At 42.2% G+C, this 14255-nt stretch overlaps 1 protein-coding gene across 4 annotated transcripts in view; it reads left to right on the forward strand.

Annotated features, from left to right (window-relative positions):
* LOC112223798 (MAP/microtubule affinity-regulating kinase 3-like) overlaps positions 1-14255 on the forward strand; it is a 142826-nt gene that overhangs the window by 63773 nt on the left and 64798 nt on the right. For all 4 annotated transcript variants that reach the window (XM_042300570.1, XM_042300571.1, XM_042300572.1 and 1 more), the window contains exon 4: positions 8069-8117. In XM_042300570.1, coding sequence (XP_042156504.1) covers positions 8069-8117 — 49 coding nt within the window. The remainder of the gene's footprint in view (positions 1-8068; positions 8118-14255) is intronic.

Below are 14255 nucleotides of genomic sequence, written 5' to 3' on the forward strand. Positions count from 1 at the left end.
TTGACTAAATGGGGTAAACCCTACCCTCATCCCAACAGTCTAAGGGGGCTTCCTCTCCTCACGGCCTCTCTATCATATGCACTGATCTGAAGTGACACGATGAGCGAAAGCAATATGGTGGATGTTTAGCGATAAGCTAGCTTGCTCTTGTCTATTTAGAGAGGGAGCCACTACCAGGGTACAAGGTGCATAAAGTACTTGAATTTGTCACTCTGAAATTCAAGTACTGGAATACCTTGAATATGTCTATGTATTGGGACAGCCTGCGGGACCTAAAGTGTAGTGAAATATAAGGATAATTTAAATAAAGACAATGTAATATTGTTAGCATGTATACTGAACAATAATATAAACAGAACGTGTAATAACTTCAAAGCTTTTACTTTTACAGTTCATAGAAGAAAATAGTCATCAGTACTGACTTACCACTCCTGTATGTAGTGAAACATATATTATTGAGTAGAACTTGTAGGCAGTGATGATTAGTAAGTTCGTTTTTTTTAAATCTTCATGAGGTTGTGGTGATATACTGCCATCTGGTGGTGACTAGAAACAATTGCTTAATAGGAATTATTACAAATTGATGGTCCTTGAAATTAAATATTAGTCCTTGACCAACTAAGTCAACCATCTCAACCAAGCCCGAGATAGAGTTGGCAAAACAGGCTGCAGGTCAGTCGGTCAGTTTTTCTGTCAGTCCGTTAGGTCACTGGAAAACGTTGGTCTGCGCCTCTGTCCTCAGAGCACCTCCAACACCGCACCTCCTTCAAAAGGTGACACATGGTCTTTACACTGTGCGCTCTCTCTCTTTCCTTCTCTCTCTCACACTAACATCGCTCACTTTCGGAAATTTGAAAACAAAATCATCTCCAAAGTAAACAAGCCATAGAAAAAAAAAATAAACAAGCCATAGGAAGTTGGTTGCAATTTCAGTTTAACCCACCAGAAAAGACAGAACAAATAATAAAACAAATATTGTGGTTAAACTCAATTATACTAATTGATTTTAAAAAATGATCAATTGGAACATTTAACAAGTGGAAGGGGTTAAAAGTATTATTATTATTATTAACCCTGCATTATATTTAAATAAAAGCCACTTAGATATTCTGTGTTTTTATTTACAGTAGTGATGGACAGCTGGAGGCATTTTGTAAAATAAAGGTTACATTTAAAAAACCTCATCCAGCGAGGGTATCGCTTTCTTAGCAAGGGAGGAGAATTCTCCACCTGGGCGGACTGTGAGAGGATCACGTACAAACACAATGGTGTCCTTGGGCGCGTGGTCTTCAAATCTGGTGCATGTCCCTCAGCTGCTTTATTAAATGCTTCATCAGCTCTGTGACGATGCTGCAGCCTGGTCCCTCTGCCTGCCGTTTCTTCAGTGTGCTGAAGTGCAGTAGCCTTCCAGATGACAAGTCCAAATCCAACAACTCAAGCTTCCTAGTAAAGGCCTCCCATTTCTCCACCTTGTCAGCGACTGTTTCCCCTCTTCCTTGTGACTGCAGATTTAACCCGTTTAAATGACAAAATATACCTGCAAAAAAATCTGCGTGTGCAGTTTGCTGTTAATGATTCAACGTTTCTGTGTCGGGCCTCTATATGGGGTGGGAATACCACTGAAAGTTTTATGCTTAGATTCATAATGAGTTCTTCTCTGAAACTTTGATTTTCATTATCCAAATCAAATGTATTTATAAAGCCCTTCTTACATCAGCTGATATCACAAAGTGCTGTACAGAAACCCAGCCTAAAACCCCAAACAGCAAGCAATGCAGATGTAGAAGCACGGTGGCTAGGAAAAACTCCCTAGAAAGGCAGGAACCTAGAGAGGAACCAGGCTATGAGGGGTGGCTAGTCCTCTTCTGGCTGTGCCAGGTTTGAGATTATAACAGAACATGGCCAAGATGTTCAAATGTTCATAAATGACCATAGTCAAATAATAATAATCACAGTAGTTGTCGAGGGTAGCCGATCATTCAGAGTATCTCTTACCGCTCCTGCTGTCTCTAAAGAGTTGAAAACAGCACGTCCGGTGAACAGGTCAGGATTCCATAGCCGCAGGCAGAACAGTTGAAACTGGAGCAGCAGCACGGCCAGGTGGACAGGGGACAGCAAGGAGTCATCATGTCAGGTAGTCCTGGGGCATGGTCCTAGGGCTCAGGACCTCAGAGAGAGAAAGAGAGAATTAGAGAGAGCATACTTATCCATCTTTCTTCTTGATACTTTTTGAGAGCAACATTTAATCTTGCTGTCAAGCAAATTGTTCTGAACAAATGTCCACGTTAAAAAAGTAGTGTAGACAATGTAGACCTGTTTCTCCCCACCAATCAACACACAGAGAAATAGACTAAAATAATAATTGAATAGATACATAGTGATTTTATGAGCGTAATCAGATCAAAATGATCTTATTGTCACCGAATGTATTATGTACTAAGCATATGTGTTAAACATGTTAAATTTGTAGTGTAGTCCAATTAATTATGCTAATATTATATACTTATGTTCTGACCCGCCGTCATCCAATTGTTATAATAGGATTTGAACACCCTACCCGGGTGTGGTCAACTATTTCAGCACCTGCTCTGAGACAGGCGCGGGGACTGGTCTTGATAAATCAATGAGATTTTTATTTTCACTACTTTCATCTCCGTTTTGGTTATCCTACAATTAGGGTGTGGAAACTATCACGTTGTACAGCGGCATATTTTCCCCGCGGAAACTTGCGTTTTCTAAGAAACAGTCTCTAGTTTGGCCCAGACTTTGTTGTTAATTTCCATGTAATGAGCTGTGACTTGCCTCACTGGTGGGATGGTACACAGGATGTCTTGAAACGGGTACCAAAGGATGTCTTCGCAGGCAGGCCAGCAAAACCTGTGGCCCCAATCCTTTTCATACAACAAAACTTGACATGTGTGTTGTTTGTCTGTGACGATGCCAGGGTACAGTTGACCGTTGTACTTCAGCACACACCATTTGCCAACAACCTCAGGACTTTGCCACTGATTGAATGTGAAATGGTTTGCATTAAAGCGCTCACAGCTCAGATGTTGTCTTGCTGTGAACAAGCGGCTGACGTCCCTGTAGGTCAGCTCTCCATGGCCCAGGGTTACTGCCTGGTGCATCTTCATCGTAGAACTGGTGGCACATCCTTGGGCATCTCTGACACTGCTCTGTCGACTGCTTCCTCTTCCACAAAAAACAACTTAATTGTTATATCCGTCTTGCTTAACACAGAAAACCGCTCTGAAGCATCAGGGATATCTGTCCCCTTGCCGACAAGACTGTCAGCCTTCCTCTTCAGGGCCCCCCCCCATTCCATCCGGGGCACCCTTGCTGTGGCTTGCGTCAAAGAAGTTCTACGTTCCAGCAGTGAATCCTCTTCTGAAAAATTCCCTCGCTGCTTGTACTGAGTACAAGGGCCATCACTGTAAAAATGGATGGTGGAGACCTTTGGATGTGCACTCTGCACATAATCAAGCACTGGTGACAAGTTCTGCCAGATTGCTGGTGGGCCCTTCTGTCTAGAAGGGGACACTGCAGAAGGACACTGGTCGGGGGGGTTGTATGCACATAAAGCACACCTGTGTGCAAAGTCAACATGAATTAAGCATTCATATGCTTTCAAGCCTTGTTTCAGTGCCCTATAGTGGGTAAACTGATTCTTGATGTTGTAAGTGTGCCTGTTAAACTTGCGCAGCATCAGGTTCAGCTGTTCCAGCAGTGGCTCTTAGGTGGTCTGGAACTCTTTTTTTTAATGATGACTGGATGTTCCGTGATGGATTTTAGAAGTTCATCAAGATTGAAAGTGTTGATGATCTTCAGGTGGTGCAGTTTCTGTACTATAAAACTGAGATGTTCGTTCAGCTTGCACATGCAAGTCTCCCGGTCACTTAGAGTTGGGTGAGCAACCCAAAAGGGGCACAGTGAGCAGAAGAGGAAGTATGAGATCGACCCATCATGTTCTGCCAGAAACTTCGCATGTAGATTTTTCATCCTGTCCTAAAGGAACCTCCTCTGATTTTTGATTTTCTTCTGGGTGAGGGTCTGCCTATTCCCAGTCGTAATTTGACTGACATCATCTCGGACTTTGTTTATGAAGTTGCCATCTTTCCTGGACTTGATCCTGTAGTCTGCCTCCACTTTTTTGCGACGTCTGTGCTTTTCCCTCTTCCTAATGTTATCGACTGAATGCTCTGTCCTCCCTGTATTTCTGCTGTTCCTTCTTTCAGTGTCTCTCTCTCCTTTCTGGGATGGTATTGTGTCGAGCGCGACAGCGCTGCTGCTTCGCTGCAGCACTTAAGCGATTGGCTCCCAGTAAGTAATGTGTTCACATTGTAAAACTGAAAACACCTTCAGTGATTCCAACTCTAAAACTTAATATCAAGAGAATAGTATTATAATTAATCAATGTATATACCAGACACACATTTAAAATGGCTATTTCATTCAAACTTCTCACCCCTGTTACTCTTATTCAGTCCTTTTACCCTTCATATGAGTAACAGGACTGAATGTAACAGGACTGAGTTTTTAGCATAGCATTAGCAAATACATGAAATGTAGCCACAGGGCATCAATGCTAATAGCATGATAACACTTAGCACCTTCAAGTGGTTGACTAATAGTATCTTTAAAAACAACATAATAACATTGAGAAATCATTTAGGTTACAGGACTGTACGTTGAGATTGACATTCACAGTCATACTTACAATATGATACAGAAAAAGAGGGAGAACGTTTGGTCAGGAGACTCAAATGATGCTACTTCCTGTGGATCATGTGACTTGTGGAATGTCCCACATCTTTAGAGGGGGGAATGTGTCAGGGTAACATGACTGAGTGAACCTGGGGACATGACTAAAATGTGTATTTTAACTAACATATTATGAATTTCTGATGAGAAAATGTATTTTATGTCTAAATTGGAAATAGTCACCCAATAATATAAAACAAATGTAGATTTCTATAGGATTCTAATCATATGTCATGGTGAAATGTAGTGTTGGAAAGTTTTTATTAAAGTTTTACATGATGTATCCTCACATTGCAATTAGGACAAAGTGCAGGACACGTTGCTTGATAATATAATGTATTATGCTGATATTTTTCATGCATATTTATGCTTGTAATGTCCTGGGGACGGAAAAGGCACCGATTCGGCAGAATGGCCCAACTACCAATTGGATATCATGAAATCGGGGAGAAAAATAAACCCTTGGCAACGGAAAATCAATATGAGTGTTTAATGGACAAGTCCATGTAGGACCTCTCTTTTTCAGTCTAGGGTGTCCAATCAGAAATAATAGTTTAATTGTGTAGCTAATTCTCGAAGAAAAACAATGGTCCTAATCTCAAGTCTCTGTCATAATCAGTTAAAAAAGTGAATGGGGTTTTTACCCTTGTAGGATGGGCCAAAATTAGGGTGAATGAATCAATGTGTAGCTAATTGTAGCAATGGTCCAAATCTCAAGTCTGTCATAATCAGTTACAAAGTGAATGGGGATTTTACCTTGTAGGATGGGCCAAAATTAGGGTGAATGAATCAATGTGTAGCTAATTCTCGAAGAAAAAAACAATGGTCCCCTCATTCTAACTTTGTTAATTCATAAAAAGTCCTACAAAGTGATTTTCCTTTTTGTCTGTCATAGTTGACATTTTGATGAAAATTACAGCTTCAAAGTGGGAGAACTAAAGATATAAAACTGTATTTTTGCCTTGTTCGAAGAATCAATTTCAGGCTTCAAACAAAAGATATAAAACTGTATTTTTGACACAATCATGAAGTGGAACGACACTTTAACCATTCCATTGTAGATTTTGCTTTATGTTTTGGATCATTGTCTTGTTGGAAGACAAATCTCCGTCCCAGTCTCAGGTCTTTTGCAGACTCCATCAGGTTTTCTTCCAGAATGGTCCTGTATTTGGCTCCATCCATCTTCCCATCAATTTGAACCATCTTCCCTGTCCCTGCTGAAGAAAAGCAGGCCCAAACCATGATGCTGCCACCACCATGTTTGACAGTGGGGATGGTGTGTTCAGGGTGATGAGCTGTGTTGCTTTTACGCCAAACATAACATTTTGCATTGTTGCCAAAAAGTTCAATTTTGGTTTCATCTGACCAGAGCACCTTCTTCCACATGTTTGGTGTGTCTCCCAGGTGGCTTGTGGCAAACTTTAAACAACACTTTTTATGGATATCTTTAAGAAATGGCTTTCTTCTTGCCACTCTTCCATAAAGGCCAGATTTGTGCAATATACGACTGATTGTTGTCCTATGGACAGAGTCTCCCACCTCAGCTGTAGATCTCTGCAGTTCATCCAGAGTGATCATGGGCCTCTTGGCTGCATCTCTGATCAGTCTTCTCCTTGTATGAGCTGAAAGTTTAGAGGGACGGCCAGGTCTTGGTAGATTTGCAGTGGTCTGATACTCCTTCCATTTCAATATTATTGCTTGCACAGTGCTCCTTGGGATGTTTAAAGCTTGGGAAATCTTTTTGTATCCAAATCCGGCTTTAAACTTCTTCACAACAGTATCTCGGACCTGCCTGGTGTGTTCCTTGTTCTTCATGATGCTCTCTGCGCTTTTAACGGACCTCTGAGACTATCACAGTGCAGGTGCATTTTACGGAGACTTGATTACACACAGGTGGATTGTATTTATCATCATTAGTCATTTAGGTCAACATTGGATCATTCAGAGATCCTCACTGAACTTCTGGAGAGAGTTTGCTGCACTGAAAGTAAAGGGGCTGAATAATTTTGCACGCCCAATTTTCAGTTTTTGATTTGTTAAAAAGTTTGAAATATCCAATAAATGTCGTTCCACTTCATGATTGTGTCCCACTTGTTGTTGATTCTTCACAAAAAATACAGTTTTATATCTTTATGTTTGAAGCCTGAAATGTGGCAAAAGGTCGCAAAGTTCAAGGGGGCAGAATACTTTCGGAAGGCACTGTATATTTTACCTTTATTTAACTAGGCAAGTCAGTTAAGAACAAATTCTTATTTACAATGACGGCCTAGGAACAGTGGGTTAACTGCCTGTTCAGGGGCAGAACGACAGACTTGTACCTTGTCAGCTCGGGGGTTTGAACTTGCAACCTTCCGGTTACTAACCACTAGGCTACCCTGCTGCCCCATAGTTAGAATATAATAGTGGGCACTTTGAATAGTGTTAATTGACAACCAATTAAAATCCCAGGGAGGAGTTATTGTGACAGGGTAGGAAACAAAATTGCTAAGTGTTTCCTAGGGGACCCAATCATTTTTGGCGACATTGAATGTATTCTCTAAGGGAGAGAGGCGAATAGATGGAGTGGTAGAGGGATACCAAGGGTAGGCCTTACCGTCTTGCATGGGAGACCACGGCTGACAACCGGCCAATCAGATCATCTATGTCCCAGGGCAATGACGAGAGATCAGGGTCAGAAGGTCATCTGAGACCCCATGGTCCAATGGCATCACAATGGGCAGCTACAGGAACGAGAGACTGTCCTGCTCATTCATTCACGACAGAAAAAGAGTGAGGGAGGGAGAGGGAAAGAAAGGAAGAGTAAGTGTTTTCCAAACTCACCAGGAAGTCATAGTCTGGGAGAGTTGGGAGGCTCTCTGTCCATCTCTGTCTCTGTCTGTCTGTCTGTCTCTCTCTCTCTCTCTCTCTCTCTGTCCGTCTCTCTGTCTCTCTGTCTGTCTCTCTCTCTCTCTCTCTGTCCGTCTCTTTGTCTCTCTGTCTGTCTGTCTCTCTCTCTCTCTGTCCGTCTCTGTTTGTTTGTTTGGTGTTCTGGGCTTTCATGTGGAAGTAACTTGTGGGAAGTGAGATTGTTTTAGGAGCGCTATGGGGGGGACTGGAAGTTACCAATAACAATGAAAAAAGTTATGTGTTTGTGTGTGTTAGAGTATGTGTGGAAGCCTGCATTAACGTACATACTTTAGTTTTAGTGTCCAATATTGGCCTATACTATCCCTCCAACAACCAGAGAATGTCACCAGTGATGTACCTGTTCCTCTAAATGTCTGCAGGAAAGAAAATCTCACATCTTCTCAACTTCCTTTCTTTTCAGCTCTTCCGAGAAGTCCGAATAATGAAGATTCTAAACCATCCAAACATTGGTAAGTGTATCACTGACTGGCTCACTTCTGTAAATCCTCATAACAATGTGTTTCAATCAGTCACATTTATATATAAAGTACTTTCTACATCTGCGTGCTGTTCAGAAACCCAGTCGAAAGCCCCAAACAGCAAGCAATGCAGATGTAGAAGCACAGTGGCTAGGAAAAACTCCCCAGAAAGACAGGAACCTAGGAAGAAACCTAGAGAGGAACCAGTGGTGTCCAGTCCTCTTCTGGCTGTGCCAGGTGGAGATAATAAGAGTACATGGCCAATAAGGAGGCTTATGTTTAGGTATGTACGGCAGGACCAAATCGGAAAGATAGATAGGATCAAGCCCATGTAATGCTTTGTAGGTTAGCAGTAAAACCTTGAAATCAGCCCTTGCCTTGACAGGAAGCCAGTGTAGGGAGGCTAGCACTGGAGTAATATGATCACATTTTTTTGGTTCTAGTCAGAATTCTAGCAGCCGTATTTAGCACAAACTGAAGTTTATTTAGTGCTTTATCTAGGTAGCCGGAAAGTAGAGCATTGCAGTAGTCTAACCTAGAAGTGACAAAAGCATGGATGACATTTTCTGCATCATTTTTGTACAGAAGGTTCCTGATGTTTGCAATGTTACGAAGATGGGAAAAAAGCTGTCCTTGAAATAGTCTTGATATGTTCGTCAAAAGAGAGATCAGGGTCCAGAGTAACGCCGAGGTCCTTCAGTTTTATTTGAGACGACTGTACAACCATCAAGATTAATTGTCAGATCCAACAGAAGATCTTTGTTTTTTGGGACCCAGAACTAGCATCTCTGTTTTGTCCGCCATCCATTTTAAACATTTTTTTAACCTTTATTTAAACAGGGAGTCACATTGAGTTTAAAATCTATTTTACAAGAGAGCCCTGTTCATAGGGGATACACTTCCTTATGTCTGAAACACAGGCTTCCAGGGTGGGTATTTTGGGGCTTCACCATGTTTCATCGAAATGTACAGCTGTGTTTCGTCAGCATAGCAGTGAAAGTTAACATTATGTTTCCGAAGTACATCACGAAGAGGTAAAATATATAGTGAAAACAATAGTGGTCCTAAAACAGAACTTTGAGGAACCATGAAACTTACAATTGATTTGTCAGAAGACAAACCATTCAGAAAGACGAACTGATATCTTTCTGACAGATAAGATCTAAACCAGGCCAGAACTTGGCCGTGTAGACCAATTAGCATTTCCAGTCTTTCCAAATGATGTGGTGATCGATGGTGTCAAAAGCAGCACTAAGGTCTAGGAGCAGAAGGACAGATGCAGAGCCTTGGTCTGACGCCATTAAAAGGTCATTTACCACCTTCACAAGTGCAGTCTGGAATTATTTGTCTTCTGGAAGGCAGTGAGTTACTGCGCAACAGCTTTTTCAAAGACATTTGAGAGGAATGGGAAATTTGATATAGGCAGATGTTTTTTTTTAAAACATTTTCTGGGTCAAGGTTTGACTTTTTCAAGAGAGGCTTTATTACTGTCACTTTTAGTGATTTTGGTACACATCCGGTGGATAGAGAGACGTTTATTATGTTCAACATAGGAGGGCCAAGCACAGGAAGCAGCTCTTTCAGTAGTTTAGTTAGAATAGGGTCCAGAATGCAGCTTGGTTTAGAGGCCATGATTATTTTCATGAATGTGTCAAGAGATATAGGATTAACAACTCGTCTCCCTTGATCCTAGGTCCTTGACAGGGACCTGCACAGGGTTTGCAGACTCAGGACAACTGAGTTTTGGAGAAATATGCAGATTCAAAGAGGAGTCCATCATTTTCTTTCTAATGATCTTTTCGTGGAAGAAGTTCATGAATTCATCACTGCTGAAGTGAAAGCCATTCTTTCTTGGGGAATGCTGCTTTTTAGTTAGCTTTGCGACAGTATCAAAAATGAATGGATTGTTCTTATTCTCCTCAATTAGGTTGGGAAAATAGGGTCGAGCAGCAGTGAGGGCTTCTTCGATACTGCACGGTACTGTCTTTCCAATCTAGTCGGAAGACTTCCAGTTTGGTGTGGCGCCATTTCCGTTCCAATTTTCTGGAAGCTTGCTTCAGAACTCGGGTATTTTCTGTGTACCAGGGAGCTAGTTTCTTATGAGACATTTTTTTAGTTTTTAGGGGTGTGGCTGTATCTACAGTATTACGCAAGGTACATATATGTTCCTCAGTTAGTTGGTTAATACATTTTTGTACTTGGATGTCCTTGGGTAGGTAGGTTGGGAGTCTGGAAGGGCATCTAGGAATCGTTGAGTTGTCTGAGAATTTATAGCACAGCTTTTGATGATCCTTGGTTGGGGTCTGAGCAGATAATTTGTTGCGATTGCAAAAATAATATGGTGGTCCGATAGCCCAGGATTATGAGGAAAAACATTAAGATCCACAATATTTATTAAACGGGACAAAACTAGGTCCAGAGTATGACTGTGAGTAGGTCCGGAGACATCTTGGACAAAACCCACTGAGTCGATGATGACTCCGAAAGCCTTCTGGAGTGGGTCTGTGGACTTTTCCATGTGAATATTAAAGTCACCAAAAATTAGAATATTATCTGCTATGACTACAAGGTCCGACAGGAACTCAGTGAGGAACAATATATACGACCCAGGAGGCCTGTAAACAGTAGCTATAAAAAGTGATTGAGTAGGCTGTATAGATTTCATGACGAGAAGCTCAAAAGACGAAAATGCAGCAATTTAAAAATATATATTTATTGAAATTTGCTCTTGTCAATGTTAGCAAAACTGCGCTGGGATATGGTCACTAGTGTAACCAGAAGGAGAGCCCTCATTTAACACAACAAATTCATCTGGTTTAAGCCATGTTTCAGTCAGGCCAATCACATCAAGATTATGATCAGTGATTAGTTCATTGACTATAACTACCTTGGAAGTGAGGGAGATTTTGAGATGGTGAGGTATCACAATCTCTTTCAATAATGACAGGAATGGAGGAGGTTTATCCTAGTGAGATTGCTATGGCGAACACCGCCATGTTTAGTTTTGCCCAACATAGATCGAGGCACAGACACAGTCTCAATGGGATAGCTGAGCTGACTACACTGACTATGCTAGTGGCAGACTCCACTAAGCTGGCAGGCTGGCTAACAGCCTGCTGCCTGGCCTGCACCCTATTTCATTGTGGAGTTAGAGCCCTGGTCTTTGTTCATAGATAAAAATGAGAACACCCCTCCCGCTAGGATGGAGTCCGTCACTCCTCAACAGGCCAGGCTTGGTCCTGTTTATGGATGAGTCCCAGAAAGAGTGCCAATTATCTACAAATTATATATTTTGGGATAGTCAGAAAACAGTTTTATACCAGCGATTGAGTTATAAGCCTCTGTTCAACTCCCCCTAACTGGGAGGTGGCCAGAGACAATTACTCGATGACGATATCTTTCAAGCTAGTTTACACGCTATGTTGTGCTTGGTGACCTCTGACTGTTTCATCCTGACATCGTTGGTGCCGACGTAGATAACAATACTCTCTACACTCGCCAGTTTTAACCATAGCCAGCACCATCTTCAGATGAGCCTTTACAGCCCTGCTCCCTCGCTGGATGATTCGTTTTAAGTCTAATAATGTAGTAAATGGAGTCGCCAATGATTAGGGTTTTCCTTTTGTCAGAGCTAATGGTGGGAGGCTTCGGTGGCTCAGACCCCGTAACGGGTGGAGCAGAGACCAGAGAAGGCTCGGCCTCTGACTCCGACTCGCTTAATGGGTAGAACCGGTTGAAAGTTCCTGTTGGCTGAATGAGCGACACCGTTTGAGCAGCATTTCCTTCTGGAAGCCATGAGAAAGTTGTCCGGGCTGCGGGGACCGTGCGAGGGGATTTATACTAACGTTACTATCTGTACTTACTGGCGGCACAGATGCTGTTTTATCCTTTCCTACACTTAAATTACCTTTCCTTAACGATTGCGTCTGAAGCTGGGCTTGCAGCACGGCGATCGTTCTCCTGTATATTATGAGTACAGCGACTGCAATTAGAAGGCATCATGTTAATGTTACTACTTACCTTCGGCTGGTGGAGATTCTGTAGAACCATGTCCAGATAAAGCGTCCGGAGTGAAAAAGTTAAATGAAAAAAGTAGAGCGAGGAAAAAACTAAGACTTTGGTAAATGGTTAAAAAAAAGCAGATTTTTATTATGGTTTTTACTTTTTATAACAATTTAAAGCCTTTAATTTGTTGTGAATGCACATGCGTAAAAAACAACACAAGAACATATGGAGGTTTCATGCCTCACGAGCTGGTACGAGTTTGTTTACACTTTCCTAGCGTATTTTAATAACAAGGTCTATTCACTTTCAATTAGGAATTTATTTCATTTCTTGAATGAATGGGCTCATTACCAGTCAAAATGCTAGCTGTGTGCATTCATCTGCCCTTCCCCCTCCTCCCTTGTCCCATGTTTGGGAATTCCTCTCCAGAGTGGTGATGTTGTGACATTCCCAAACGTTATTCTAATCCCTGGGTAGGATTCCACCCTTATTTTCCTGGATTGTTCACATTCTTTCACACACACACACACACACACACACACACACACACACACACACACACACACACACACAGTGACATTTTTCCTGTGTCACTCTGTGTGGATCATTAAGCCCTGGCGATTATCTGACAGGTCCCCAAATGCCTCTATCCCGCTGTCATTTTGGTGATGTCATCTATAATGAACAAAAATATAAACACAACATGTAAAGTGCTGGTCCCATGTTTCATGAGTTTAAATAAAAGATCCCAGGAATGTTCTATACGCACAAAAAGCTTATTTCTGTCTGTAATAAAGCCTGATTTGCTGGACCTGGCTCCCCAGTGAGTTTCAAAGTGCCTCTGGAAGCAACGTCAGCAGAAGAACAGCTTCATGAAATGGGTTTCCATGGCCGAACAGCCGCATACAAGCCTGAGATCACCATGCGCAATGCCAAGCGTTGGCTGGAGTGGTCTAAATCCTCGCCACCATTGGACTCTGGAGCAGTAGAAACGCCTCCTCTGATGAATCGTACTTCAACAGTCCGACGGACTAATCTGGGTTTGGCGGATGCCAGGAGAACGCTACCTGCCCCAATGCATAGTGCCAACTGAAAAGTTTGGTGGAGGAGGAAAAATGGTCTGGGGCAGTTTTTCATGGTTCGGGCCCTTTAGTTCCAGTGAAGGGAAATCTTAACGCTACAGCATACTGACATGACATTGACATTCTAGATGATTCTGTGCTTCCAACTTTGTGGCAACAGTTTGGGGAAGGCCCTTTCCAGTTTCAGCATGACAATGCCCCTATGTACAAAGCGAGGTCCATACAGAAATGGTTTGTCGAGATCAGTGTGGAAGAACTTGACTGGCCTGCACAGAGCCCTGACCTCAACCCCATTGAACACCTTTGGGATGATTTGGAACGCCAACTGTGAGCCAGGCCTAATCACCCAACATCAGTGCCCGACCTCACTAATGCTCTTATGGCTGTATGGAATCAAGTCCCCACAGCAATGTTTCAACATCTAGTGGAAAGCCTTCCCAGATGAGTGGAGGCTGTTATAGAAGCAAAAGGGGGACAACCTCCATAGTAATCACCATGTTTTTGGAATGAGATGTTCGATGATCAGGTGTCAACATAGTGTACCTCCCAATCTCTCTCATTCATTCTAATGAACTGAAAAATGGCACTCCACTTCCTACTGTGGCTATCTTTAGCCTAATTGTGTGTCCGTGTTGCTGTGTTTTGTGTCTTCCATGTCCGTGTTGTGTGAGTGTGCCCACGCTCATACACACCAGCCCTCTCAGGAAAACCTGGAAAGAGCCCAAAAAGAAAGAGGCCATGAGACGTGGTACCAGTTGTCATGGCAATGACGTTTCTTTCTCTGTTCATATCAATAGGAGGCCTACTCCCTCCTGGGCTACTCCCTCAAGCTTATGCTCTAGCCCGGCACTAACAGACCAGAATCAGTTGATGGTCCAGATTGAAGACCAGGATGTGTTGATTATTTATTTAAATCAAGTTTGTAATAAATGCCTCTATTTGAATGTTTTTGTCTTCTTAAAATTGCTCATGAAAGAGTGTGCAAGGATCTCATATAATTCAGTAAGTTTCATATGCCAAACAAAACAAAATGGGAAATGTC

This window comes from Oncorhynchus tshawytscha, linkage group LG18 (assembly GCF_018296145.1).
Source record: "Oncorhynchus tshawytscha isolate Ot180627B linkage group LG18, Otsh_v2.0, whole genome shotgun sequence".
NCBI classification, from domain to species: domain Eukaryota; kingdom Metazoa; phylum Chordata; class Actinopteri; order Salmoniformes; family Salmonidae; genus Oncorhynchus; species Oncorhynchus tshawytscha.